General features: G+C 35.7%; 1 protein-coding gene across 1 annotated transcript; it reads right to left on the bottom strand.

Moving 5' to 3' along the window:
- Nucleotides 1-1385: 1385 nt before the first annotated feature.
- On the bottom strand, nt 1386-13101 carry LOC113337116. The gene is made up of 8 exons (XM_026582796.1): nt 12818-13101; nt 8931-9320; nt 7903-8887; nt 7532-7721; nt 7365-7435; nt 7016-7153; nt 6743-6931; nt 1386-1463 (listed from the first exon to the last, which is right to left on the bottom strand). The coding sequence occupies exons 1-8, from the start codon at nt 13099-13101 to the stop codon at nt 1386-1388; spliced, it is 2325 nt and encodes a 774-aa protein (XP_026438581.1).
- Nucleotides 13102-14342: the final 1241 nt, after the last annotated feature.

Below are 14342 nucleotides of genomic sequence, written 5' to 3'. Positions count from 1 at the left end.
TCATTCAGTCAGTATTCAGCTCTCATTTTGAGAAAAATTGGAGTCATTCCAGATCTGGTTCCTCCCTCCAAACATGATAAACATGGATCCTGCATTTAGTTGCAAACAAATACAAAATCTGAACTTTTCAACGAATAATTATTGGATGAAATAAATTTTGAAGCTAGATATGGGTGCAGGTACTAAATAGTCTATGTTCAACATTACTCCAAGGATATAAAGAGAAGGTGGTTCAAGTTCTTCATCTAGAATCCATATAATGTCAACTCTATAGCCCCATATTGTAGTGAAATCATACATAGCCCCATATTGTAGAAAAATATGCTTTTTCTCTAGTTTTCACGGTAAATTTTCTTTTTGTGCCCCCTCCGACTTGTGGATCATTGCGTGATCTATATTAAACTTGGAACTTTGCAATTTGCAAACCCATCCTAAATGCTGGGAAATAAACCGGATAATTCAAAACAATCTCAAAAGCTCCTACTAACTAAGCCACGTTCAACAGGTTGAAAAAGTAAACCCCGCTCTATTTATTCTCTACGACCAAAAGAGATAGACACATACTAAAACGAAAACAACTTAAAACTTAAAATTGAATCGTAACAATAGCAAACTTTTAAGGGTGTGTTTTGGAATTTGGAATGTGATATTGGGAATCTTATAATCCCTTATAAATACCGGTTGATAATTAACCTTGAGCGCATCACACCTTTCTCATCCTCCTAATAATATTCAGCACCTTAATCTTATAATCACTATTATTTTTTAGTTTTATCGCCATCTCTTCCACTGGCACCATTAATTGAAGCAACAAAAATATCAGTATTTACTAAGTCATTTGACTACGTTTTTGCACTTCAATGGAATCCATATAATGTCAACTCTAGAGCCCCATATTGTAGTGAAATCATATATAGCCCCATATTGTAGAAAAATTTGTTTTTTCTCTAGTTTTCACGGTAAATTTTCTTTTTGTGCCCCCTCCGACTTGTGGATCATTGCGTGATCTATATGAAACTTGGAACTTTGCAATTTGCAAACCCATCCTAAATGCTAAGAAATAAACCGGATAATTCAAAATAATATCAAAAACTCCTACTGACTAAACCACGTTCAATAGGTTGAAAAAGTAAATCCCGGTCTATTTATTCTCTACGACCAAAAGAGATAGACACATACTAAAACGAAAACAACTTAAAACTTGAAATTGAATCGTAACAATAGCAAACTTTTAAGGGTGTGTTTTGGAATTTGGAATGTGATACTGAGAATCTTATAATCTCTTATAAATACCGGTTGATAATTAACCTTGAGCGCATCACACCTTTCTCATCCTCCTAGTAATATTCAGCACCCTCAAACACGATGACCATCTCTCTACTCTATTATTTTTTAGTTTTATCGCCATCTCTTCCACTGGCACCATTAATTGAAGCAACAAAAATATCAGTATTTACTGAATCCTGCAGTGCAAGAGCGTAGTCAAATGACTCAATAAGTACTGATACTTTTGTTGCTTCAATTAATGGTGTCAGTGGAAGAGATGATGATAAAACTAAAACATAATAGAGTAGAGAGATGGTCATCGTGTTTGAAGGTGCTGAATATTATTAGGAGGGTGAGAAAGGTGTGATGCGCTCAAGGTTAATTATCAACTGGTATTTATAGGGATTATAAGATTCTCAGTATCACATTCCAAATTCCAAAACACACATTTAAAAATTGCTATTGTTACGGTTCAATTTTAAATTTTAAGTTGTTTTCGTTTTAGTACGTGTCTATCTCTTTTGGTCGTAGAGAATAAATAGAGCGGGGTTTACTTTTTCAACCTGTTGAACGTGGCTTAGTCAGTAGGAGTTTTTGATATTGTTGTGAATTAGCCGGTTTATTTCCTAACATTTAGGATGGGTTTGCAAATTGCAAAGTTCCAAGTTTCATATAGATCACATAATGATCCACAAGTCGAAGGGGGTCACAAAATGAAAATTTACCGTGAAAACTAGAGAAATAACATATTTTTCTACAATATGGGTCTATATATGATTTCACTACAATACGGGGCTATATGTGGGATTATAGAGTTGACAGTATATGGATTCTAGATGAAGAACTTGAACCACCTTCTCTTTATATCCTTGGAGTAATGTTGAACGTAGACTATTTAGTACCTGCACCCATTATATCTAGCTTCAAAATTTATTTCATCCAACTAATTATTGGGAAAAAAAATCATTTTTATGTTCATTTTCACTATTAATAATACCCCAATTGATGTTAATTTGGTTGAGGCATATAAACAAACACTTAAAATGCAAGAACAAAGCCTGAAATTGGTTTTTAACGGCATTGCTAACTTCAATCGTACGACGTAGCACCCCTAACTGGATATATGCAAATGAGAATCGTACAATGAGATCTAAAAAAAAAAAAACTGCAAGAAAGAAACATTAGATGCACAAACTTAACTCTGAGATGTGAACGACTGTGGGAAACGCTGACATGGAAAGGAAATTACCGAGAAAACAATGTTTTCGGCTTTGGTGTGGTATTACTTGAAGCGGCTAGTTGAATAAGGCCTATCAACAGACAAAAATCATTCAAACAGCAGACATAAGATTAAATGGAGAGCGTAATGAAGACCACATGAGAAACTGTTACTTGCTGCCATTTTTTTCTTCTAATTGGGCTAAAAATTGATGAACACAGAGGGTAAATGAAGGAAGAAGAGATAGAGAAAGAGGGTAGATGGAAGAAGGAGAAAAAGCGGCATGGAAACGACTGGGTTTGCCATTAGGGTAAATGTTTTAGGGTTTTATCTTATTTATAAGGTATCATGATAGGCGAATCAATAGGCGAGAGAACGCAAGTTACGCAATATACTTGGCTAGTTGGCTTAGTGCGTTTTTAGTGCAGTTTTGTTGACTAAGTAGGTGCAACTAGTTTTTGTTTTTTTACCAAAATCAATAGAAGCCAAGACATTTTACCCCCGCCATCATTTTCTAAGTGTACCTGTGTATTCTAAGATCAACTTTTTAGTAGTGTGTATATATAAAATTAGTTTCAAAAAACAACAATTTTCTAGATTCAAAATCATGAATCGTGGTCCTGATAGTGTGAGCTAACTGTGCTATTTTGATAAATCACCGTGGAGGGTGTGGAATGAAAATAACATTTTATTGGTGTACATTTAGTTTAAGGCTGTTAATGAGTTCAGTTTTATTCGGGTATCACTGGACCCATAGTCGGCCCTAATTACAAAAGTTCAGGCCAGTTGCTAAGTTAGTGGATCAGAAATCATTTTCGATACTCAGTGATCTGGGTGATGCCAGGTATTAAGAAAACTCTCGATTTTTCTATAAAAAACTTAATAACCTCCATTTTTGGTAAATAGTCCACATTAATTCCATAAAGAATTATTATTTTAATTTTTTTTATCAATGTTCTAAATAAAAATCAAATTAACCTAAGGCAAAATAGGAAATTGAACATGACAAAAAAATCAAAATCAAAATTAGACAATTACTTGAATTTCGTTAAAAGAAATCAACTAGACACAAAGAGATTTTGGATTCAAATTGGGTAATACTCGCCGGGTACCTAGCTAGATTGTTTATGAAATCCTATTATAGGACCCGAAATCGGACTAGGATCAATTAATTTCGTTTTTGTTTCGATTAGTCAGATACCTGTTGAAAGCCTTGGACTTTAGCTAAACAAGCTTAATTCACTAAAGAGTCTGAATTTGGTTTGAAAATCCAAAGCCGCTACTAAACCTAGCTAATAGTATCTGAAGCCGAATGAGATATGTTTTGGCTAGTATAATGACTATATAATTCTGAATAAAATCTTATTTGTGGTCATACCTCGATATATACTCAAGATGACTCGAGAGACGCTAAATTTTTTCGAGAAGATTCATATGTATGTGCACGTTGGTGGTCTAAGCCATTATAAAGTAAATTCATCTTTTTTATCCTTCTTCTCGGTCTAAGTTTCTTTATGTGACTCGAAAGAAATGTTTCTTTGTATAGGAACAAAATAGCCAAAGAGAGATGGTTTTGCGCAATGACTCGCCTCATATTAACATAGTATATATTAGACCCTCACAGTTATTGACTAACATTATTGAATCGGATAGTTCAATCAATGCTCTTCATGCTCTCTTTTTGAGGTTATCTTCTTTCCAAGTCTAGTTAAAACACAAGGGTAGTGAAAGGTTTCATGAGTTTAGATTGGAAAAATGACATAATGTTGAGGTATATGGTTATTTCTCATTTTTAGTTCTCTAATTAAGTGAGCTAATAGGAAAACATAAACCAAAATGAACTATATAATGAACTATATAATAGATATATTAGTAGGGTATCTCAAGGAACTAACCAAAGAATTCCCGAATCGTATTCGTATTCTTGTCTTGAAAAAATTATATAGTTATATAATCATTCTCGAAATCAATTTATGTAAATCTCTATGCCTATCCAGTGAGATTAATAAATTACGGAGACGTAGAAACTTTCCTTGGAATTTGAGTTATGTAAATATCTAAGCATATCCAATCAAATCGAGAAAATTCTTGAGTTGGGTGAATATTTCACCGAATTCCAGAGACAGCGTCATTGAATCACACCCGCATTTCATAGTTTTTCCGATTATCTACCAATTTCACTTAAGGTCCATCAACCACACTCCTTTTACGTGTTATTCATCGAGCAATCACAATATCGTTTTCCTTACTCGTTTTCACCCGTATTTCATCCATTTTCTCGACTGTCAATCAATCTCACCAAGGGTCCATTGATATTATTAAGTAGCACCGAATGTCCATCAATCTTACTCAATCCCACTCGACTTTACCTGGATTCCATTAATTTCTCTAGTTATTAATCTATCTTACCCACCCGATTATTCGAATTTGAACTTCTTCGATTTTTCCGGTTATCCACCAATTTCACCTAGTTTATTTTATTCCATCAATTTTATCGAGTAACATAACAATCGTTTTTTGTTTTTAAAGAACATACATATTTTACCGATTGGGCGCAAAATATAACTCACATGACATGTACATACATGTATGATATATTTTCACTTTTTATAAGTATATTTTCTTTCTTTTTTTTTTTTTTTGCAGGCATCCATTTTCATTTAAAAGTTGGCGTTGTAAGTTCCCACCAAATTTCTTTTTAAGAAAAATCAAATCCCCTCGGCAAATTTTTATATCTCTGTCACATCTCTTTTAAATCTAACGATAACAAACTATGACAAGTCATCGATCCGTATGCATTTAGAAAGGAATTTCACAATTATAACCTTTATTGGCGGGAATAACAAAGCTTTGGTGCTCTAGATCCCACGATATTTCCAAAGAAAAAGTCTTTTTCCCTCCACTGGAACCCTAGCGGCATCCTTGTTAACAAAACCCACAAACAGAATTTCATTCCATTCACCTCGAAAAGATAACAGGATAATTTTCTCTCACCAAACTTCTTTGAGATTTTAATCTACCTTGAAGCGAAACCCATCTTCATCTGTATGATTTTTCTTCGACAAAAAAAAAAATCATCAATAGGTCTCTTCCCATTGAGTAAATTTGGATTTCCCTGTTAAATTTAACCCGATTTCGAATCTGACGACAGATTAATGCTCAGTATGTTGTAATCTGCATTACCCATAAAATGCTTTCGCAGTCAAATCATTTACAAATTACAATTCTTCAACCTAATGGATGAAATTAGGGTTCATCCGATTTGTAACTGTAGAAATCCATTAATCTGGTAAGTAATATGTTCATCTTTTTACTTAAAATACGTTTTGTGTGGATTCAATCTTTTGAAGCTTTGGGGCCGATTTACATCTTTGTTTTTCTAATTTCTTATGAGTTTCTCAGAAATCTATTCGAGTCTTGTGTTGATCTAAAGCCTAACTGGGTTTTCATTTTATTGCAATTAGGCGCGAGTATTGGTTCGTTTGAAGGATTGAATGTTTGGTATCCATCAGCAGCTGAATTAATCACCTGTTTCGGGTAATTTTCTTGTTGCCTTTCTTCCCCCCTTGTTTGGGCTAATCTTCTTACTCGTGATTTTGATATGTGTTACCTATTTGAGATAATGTCACCTATGGAATGTTAATTGCTTTCTAAACAGTAGTTATACTGGTGAACAAGATGCGGTTCTGGTTTGTTTTCATGTAAATATTCCCAGTTTTGAGCTACGAAATCTGTGTGTAACTAGAGATTTCTGATCTCCAGTGTAAAGATATTATCAAATGCTGGATATTGATTTTCGGGTCTGTTTTTTTTTACTCATTTATGAAACTCTTTTTTGATTTTGATGGGATGATCTTAAGGTGTGTTATATTCGATTGGTTCAATTGATACTTTGATTGTGCAAAACGTTTTCCCAGTTTTTTTTTCAAAAATTACTGAACAATAATCTTTGTACAATTCGCAGAGAAACTATGCGTTTGAGCGATCAGACATACCTCTATTGGAGGATTATGTTCTTTTTTTTTGAAAGAGGTAAAAAAAAAACAAAAAAAGGGTGCTAAGATAGTACCCTCCAAAATACAAGAAGAGATGAGCAAAGAGGCCACAGAATTTACAACAACATTATTCTCTAAACAAACTTGTCCAATCAAAAATAAATTCCTCAAACTTGATATTTCTAAACGAAACAAAATTGACGGACCAACTAAAGAGCAACGATGTAATCTCTACTACAAGAGAGTTCATCGATTTTCTCACCTGTTTCTTAGCAATTAGGATGTTATTTCTTTCCAACCACACAATCCACCAAATAGCAAACGGCACACAATATCTCAGGAAAACCATAGGCATGATAGCAGCATTCAATTTCCACCTCCATAAGAACTCCAGTACCGTCGTCGGATGAACCCAAACTATGTTCAGCTGCTGTAGAAAGTGCTCCCATATCTGCCAGACGAAAGGACAATGAAGGAAGAGATGTTTCACTGTCTCCTCCCTAGTATAACAGAAAGGGCACATAGTATTCTCTACCTCAATACCCCTTCTCGCTAACACGGAGAGTGTAGGAACCACTCTAATTGCAGCTGCCCAAACTAGAAAGCTAATCTTAGGTGGAATATTCTTGTTCCAAATGTAGTCGGACGGAAATTTAATAGGAATGCTTCTTCCCTGATCATGCATAAGACAATTATAGCAAGAGCTTACCGAGAAAATACCTTTTGGATTAGAGCTCCATTCCCTTTTATCATCCTCGTCAGTAAGCATCCTATGATTGTCTAAGATTCTAGTGAACTCCATAACCCTCTTGAATCTCTAGCTCTTTAAGCCTCCTACACGGCTCTATATTCCAGGCCCTATTTTCCGTATTCCCGCAGCTCACCTCTTCAACTAGCGCTTCTTTCTTCCCATTCACTTTCCATAATTTGGGAAACAACTCCTTAAGAGTTTTATCTTGGCACCATTAATCATCCCAGAATTTACTTTTGTTTCCTTTTCCAATTGTGAGCTTCGACCCATTTCTTAGAATCTGTAAATAATTTAGAGTACCTCTCCATAGCCCCCATCCATAAGTATTCTTAGAATCTTTTGGAACCCAAGCCTCTTCGACACCACCAAACTTCTCTAAGATAATTTTCCTCCATAAACTGCTCTTCTCTTCTCCATATCTCCACAACCATTTGGTTAATAAAGCAACATTAGTGCTCTTCAAATTTCTTAAGCCTAGGCCGCCTTCATTCTTCGGAATACACACTTTTTTTCAAGATCTCCAATGCAAACTTTTCTTGTTTAATGTGTTGCCCCACAGAAAATTTCTCATGATTCTCTCTAGCTTGTTAGCCACTGAAACCATAATCTGAAAAAAGGAATACTAAGAAGTATAAAGGAATAGCCGCCAACGTACTATTTATGAGCAATACCCTTCCGGCTCTCGATAGATATCTCCGTTTCCACGGAGCTAGCCTGAGAGTCATTTTTTCGATGACAATATTCCAAACAGATTTGGCTCTTGTAGAAGCCCCGACTGGAATCCCAAGGTAGGAAAAAGGGAACTCACCTACTGCACAATCCGCTAAAACCGCACAATCCTGGATACAATCTTGATGAAACTCAATACCCATCATCGAACTCTTGGAAAGATTAACTTTCAGACCCGTTTTTGTTTTAAATTTTTCCAGCACCTTTAACAGTTTCTGACCCTCCTGAACTCTTGCATCTAAGAAAACAATCGTATCATCTGCAAATTGAAGGTGTGAAATCTCCATACCATTTTCGTTAACGTAAAAGCCTTTGAGACAACCTTCCATCTCCGCATTATGCATGAGCTTGTTAAACACTTCCGCCACTAACAAAAATAAGAACGGAGAGAGTGGGTCTCCTTGACGTAGTCCCCGCGAAGCCTTGAAAAATCCTTTCGCCGCACCATTGAGAATAACTGAAAACCTAGCTGTAGATATGCACCATCTGACCCATCTCCTCCATTTCCAACCAAAACCCATCTTCCTAAGAACAACTTCAACCGAATCCCAAAGAACATGATCATAAGCTTTTTCCATATCTAATTTATAAACAATTCCTGCTTTCCCTTCTTTCTTTCTTGAGTCAATCAACTCATTTGCAATTAGGATACCGTCCAAGATCTGTCTTCCGGCTAAAAAAGCACCTTGGAGTTGAGAAACCAGCTTCGGCATAACCACCTTTAATCTGTTCGCGAGAACTTTAGCTAGTACTTTGTAGATGGTGCTCACCAAACTAATAGGACGGAAGTCCTTCAACTCAACAACATTATTCTTCTTCGGAATCAGAGAGAGGAAAGTACAATTCAACCGCCAATTGAAACCTCCTGTAGCATTAAATTCCTCCACCACTTTCATGAAGTCAATCTTTATCACGTCCCAAGCAGCTCTGAAAAATTCTATAGGAAATCCGTCAGGTCCCGGAGACTTACCCAATTTGAAATAGTTTATATATAGTTGACAGAACTTCATCTTCAGCGATATCTCTTCCCAGAACAGAGTTCTCCATCTCAGAAATGGTGGAAAAACAACAGTCTTCCAGCACAACTATTTCTTCACCAACTCTAGAATAAAGCTTCTCACAAAACTCAATCACTTCTGACTTGATTCTATCTTGACAAACCACCTCTTCTGAATTGATATTCAGTTTAAATATTGCATTTCTCCTTCTGTTTCCATTTGCCACTTTATGGAACATCTTTGAATTCCGTTCCCCCTCAACATGCCAGCGAACTTTAGCCCTTACTTCCACGTTTCTGCTATCAGAATTAACACTTCTTTGTAAGACAGACGAAGACAGGCCCTCTCTAGAAACTCCTCTTCTGAAATAGGAGCAGAAGTTTCTTCTTTCTTATCCAAAATACTAATAAGAGCTTCCAAATGTCTCAGCTTCATATCTAAGTTCCCAAAAACCTCTCTACTACGTCTTTAACATTGTAACTTCTTAGAGAATATAAAACTAGGAGACCCCTCGAACAACATGTTATTCCACCAATACATCATCATTTCTACAAACTTCGGATGTTCGAGCCAGAAAGTTTCGACTTTAAACGGAAACGGCCCAAACACAATACCACCACTTCGTAATCTAGAAATACCAACACAATACAGCAATCGGTAGCATGGTTTCCGGTAATCTAGAAATTAGCCAAATTAGCGGCGTTGGATCTCAGATAATTTATAGATTACAAGTGTAAATGCGGCTATATGCAGCATTTGAGCTCCGCTAGAACTTGAAAAATTTGCAAATTGATGGTGTTTTGATAGTAATTGATAGCTCTAGCAGATTCACATAAATGATTTCACCATGATTTTGCTGATCACAACTCCATGGTACTTCATTTGTATATCCTTGTTTTCATTCCTATTTGAATCATATCTGTCTCATTTGATTTACTTATTGAACATATGTAGTTACCTTTGTAGAATTGAAATCAGATTGTAAATTATAACTTTCATAACGGTTTCATTCTGAAATTTAAGTGGTTCTTTACTCATTAGATTACTGCAAACATGGGAATTCAGCAGTGGTGCTCTTTTATATATGTATGGAGGCACCGAGCATCCGTTATTGCAATTATGATTTTTTTTTCTCACAGTGAAATTTGGGATATTAAAACACAACATGGAGTTTCATGTTATTTGTTTAATGCCATTTACTTAGTTCTCTGTATTGATTGTGACCAGCTCTACTCGTCCAGTTTCTTGTGCAAAGATGCTGCTGAGTTGGGGTGCTACTAAGCTCCTGGGTTTAGTATTGGAATGGGCTTATAAGTAATGGCAACTGCAAGATGAAACTTAGCTTATATAAAGACAACTCTCTTTATTGATGTTTAGAAAATCTCTCAAAACTAAACACAAGGTCTAATCTTGCTCATATGATCAACCACAACTTTGGTGATCATATATATATAGAACTATGAATTCCTTTTCCTAGTCCTAATACCTTATTACATGTCTTTCCTTTTCTTAGAACTAGATGACTTCTAATTCCCTTAGGATTACATCAATTTCCTAATCTTGTCCTAACCAAATTGTTAGTGACTTCTATGTTGAAGTTAATCCATCAATAAGCTGTAATAAATTTGTTCTCCAAGTTAGGGTTTGTAGGATAATTCTAATTCTTGTTCTATCCATTAATGAAATAAGATCAAATTTTATTCATCATGTCTTAGCTTAATTGTTCATTACTAAGATTTCCAGCAACTACAACTACACTTGGATGTAGTTGTGGGGGTTGTAAGATTTCCTGAAACTACACTGGCGACAACTTTTTCGATTCAACCCTCCCAAAAATTATTTAGAAAGACTAATTTGTTGAAGAGAAAATATCAGATGCTGCATGTTGATTCAGGTTTTTGAGTATCTCTACCACCACCACATTCCAATATGAATAAACCAAGATCCATTTGTGCTGAACAATAGAAGTGTAAACAAATTTTTGACAGTGAAGAGGTGAATACAGAGAGGATAAGATTGAATAACCGGGGCAAGTTCCCAAGTGTTAACCATAATAAGGTTGCTTTACTGCATGATGAAACTTGTTTTTTCTCGTGTTGTCAAGGTTGGCCTAGCTGATGAAGAAGAGGACTAGGTAGTGTGTCCATTAATTCACTAGTTATAACTGTAGTACACGTTACATGGGCATGACTAGGTACGGCTACCATTAGCAGGAGTGCAGGACTATGTGAAGAAGTGAATGGCCCATAGGATGCTCATTGAAGATTTTTTCACAAACATTGTTAACAATGCCACGTCTAAGGGACGAGGCCTGCATAATATTCGTGCCTTGTGAACTATGGAGGTTGTTCGAAGAATGTATCTAAGTCTTCTTGGAACAATAAGCTGATTCGCATATCTCACCGTCCAGCTACCATATATAATTTGGTAACAATGGTTTGAATGGAAACACAGGTTTGATTACTAATCACAAGCATCCAAATCAACTAAAAACATGTCTATAAACGTCATTCGGAAGATTAAAATTCACAATTGACTGCTCCCTTATTAATCTTTGAAGCAGATTTTTTTATCATATTTTTATTCTGAACCAATCCTCATAACCAGGTTAATTCGACTTGGCTCTTCTCGACAATGCTCGTTCCAACTCTCTCCCCCTTGGAGCACCTTCTTCTCTGGATGGGGATTTCACCTGTAAAATCCTTCCTAAGCTCTTCAAATACTCTACTTTACAATAAATCATAAATACTTGACCTTATAATCATGCTTAATCGAAACAAAGTTGCTTTTGCAGCTGAATCAACTAAAATAACTTGGGTGTAACATATTATTGTCTTATATGTTCACATTTTTCATTGACAAATGGTGAACCATCCGCGCTCAGTGTATCAAAGTGATTTTGGTTATGAATTCTACCACTCGGGTTATTGTAAGATAAATCTAAAACCCGAGAGAGTCTATGGTTGTTAAAATGGTGCACGGATTATCCCGATATTTACCCGTCTCCTTGAACATCCCACTAGGAAGATGGTGCCAACAGCAAGGTGCATCTGAAATTGCATCAATCGTAACTTTAGATGTAATATAAATTACTAAGTCATTAAGCCTCCATAGCGTGTTATTCATGACCTATGAAGGTTGGTCTAAGCAATTTCTCTATAACAATAACCACCTTGATCAATGAAAAATATCTGCATTTTTGGCGAACTTTGGGCCAACTCTATATCTGTTTTTTGTGAAGAATGCATGAGAATAAAAATCTTCACTGTATTCCAACAGATCTGATCAAAAGTTCGGCAAAAAAAAAATTGATCAAAGGAAAATAATCCCTTTTGGCAAATGAAGATATGTAATTGCATCTGGAGCAATTAGATAAGCTATTAGTAAAAAAAATTCAACTGAATCTAGATAGATACATAATACTTTTAAGAATTTAATTTCCCTGAATAAACAATTTGTTAGTCAGATTCAGACGAGTTAGGAGAAAAAACATACAAACAAACATAAGACTCTGGGATGCCTCCATATTGCACTAAGTAAAATAAGCAGCCAAATTGGAGATATTTAGAGAATTTGCGCTCACAAGAAGCCGGTTACAGATCGAAGCCACTATATATCTCATTACATAAGACACTCCAAATAAGAATTAAGCCACCAAAAACCATTGTGTTTCATTACATGACACTAATAAATAAAGCTTATATGGCTAAACCGAAAGATTAAACTGTTTTTGCACATACGGCTCTGACAGCAGCATCCACCACCTAGCTAGAACTTCCTTCCGAACAAATTGCACAGACATTGGAATTTCTTTTTGATAAATGTCCGAGCTTGATCGTCCTTTTTCATCTCACGATACCTTTCAGGACTCTGGTTGTGCCTGCATAGATTAATTACCATATGCAAGGTTCTGGTAAGACCCTCCACTCCACGACACACTTCACCCAAAGTTATACGCAGATTATTGCTTGCTTCATCTTTTCTAAACCTTATTTTGATTGCATACTTCTTGAGTTCAGAATTCAGTCTCTCGGTTCTCTCCAGTACGTATTCGAGATACTCAATACCTTCAGCTGTGCATGTAGTAGTTGTTGAGTTCATCTGCCGACTATACCATGTATCGACTTTATCCAAATCCTCCATTGTTTCCCATGTATAGTAGTTGTGTATAATTTTCGCGATCTTGGTCGGGAACTTTTTTGCATGAATGTTACCATCAGAAGGTTCTAATAATATTGACATATTCAAAGGATGAACAGTGATACGAATTCAATGTGTTGTTGCTTATCGGGGATGGATCTGCAGTGGGGTGAATCCAATTGGTTATGCCTGTTGACGTGGGGAAAGCCTATGAATTAATAAACAATGACAACTTTTGCAAACTCAATAGATTCAGTGGTCTTCTTATATAGGCTTCAATATGGTATTAACACTAGGAAAAGGAAATCAAACTAAACCAGAAAACTGCCTATCAGAACCGCCAGGTAATAAAAAATAACCTTAAATTTCATGTAATGTAAAGATAAAAACTGAATCGAACAGGGTAACTTGGTCAATAAGATATCCTATGAAAGTATCTTGGTCTAAGCTACTAAGCCGACTTAGTGTAGGATTCATTCCCTGCGATGGTTGGTCAAACAATATATCCAGTCTTCAAGTTTTTTTTTTCTTCTAATTTTCATCACCACCACATTCTCATACAAAACTCCTTTTCAATCTAAGACCCATTTTTGCTGTGCAGCTATAAGAGGCAAGAATATTTTAGACAGAGAAGGAGAGCAGTGAAGATGTGTGAATACAGAGATGATAAGATTTTAGAACTTATAACCGTTCGGGGTATTTCCAAAAGTTTAGACCAGGCTTAGGTTAATTTAATGCTAGACACTATTTTTTCGTGTGGTGAAGCATATAGCCTATCTGATGATGAAGGGTACTGTTAACTAATTCACTAGTTTTAACTGCATAGCACGTTAACTAAGCATAGGGGTGTGCAACAGAGGGATTGATGAGGATTAGAGGTCACCCGCGTCTATGTTAGAGTATACAAATATTATATGGAAAATTTTAGTATTTAGAGTTATATTTAGCGTTTGATATATTTAGTATGAATTGATTTACAAGTATTAGTCTTGCATACCAAGTTATGGTGTCGCTATATATACCTTATCGGTTCTCAATGTAAATCATCTCATTCAATAATAGAATTCTCTTTTATCATAATATCTAGTAGTCTGTCTTGGTATCAGAGCAGGCTATTTGTGTCGAGTCAAATGACCGCACCTTTACTCCGCGTTACCCGATTTATTGTTCCACGTGTTAGACCCAACGAGGCTACACGTGAGGGGGCGTGTTGAGATTATTAGTCCCACATTGTCTGGGTTTCT

Source organism: Papaver somniferum, unplaced genomic scaffold, assembly GCF_003573695.1.
Source record: "Papaver somniferum cultivar HN1 unplaced genomic scaffold, ASM357369v1 unplaced-scaffold_158, whole genome shotgun sequence".
Taxonomy (NCBI): Eukaryota; Viridiplantae; Streptophyta; class Magnoliopsida; order Ranunculales; family Papaveraceae; genus Papaver; species Papaver somniferum.
This window is presented reverse-complemented; position numbering and strand designations above follow the sequence as displayed.

Excerpts from the sequence above, each read along its gene's own strand:
- LOC113337116 (XM_026582796.1), bottom strand. The coding sequence starts at position 13,101 with ATGGAGGATTTGGATAAAGTCGATACATGGTATAGTCGGCAGATGAAC. Across the intron at positions 8,888-8,930 it reads TATAAACTATTTCAAATTGG|AGCTGCTTGGGACGTGATAA; the intron begins GTAAGTCTCCGG and ends AGAATTTTTCAG. Across the intron at positions 1,464-6,742 it reads TCCTAATTGCTAAGAAACAG|GATTCAGTAAATACTGATAT; the intron begins GTGAGAAAATCG and ends CTTGCACTGCAG.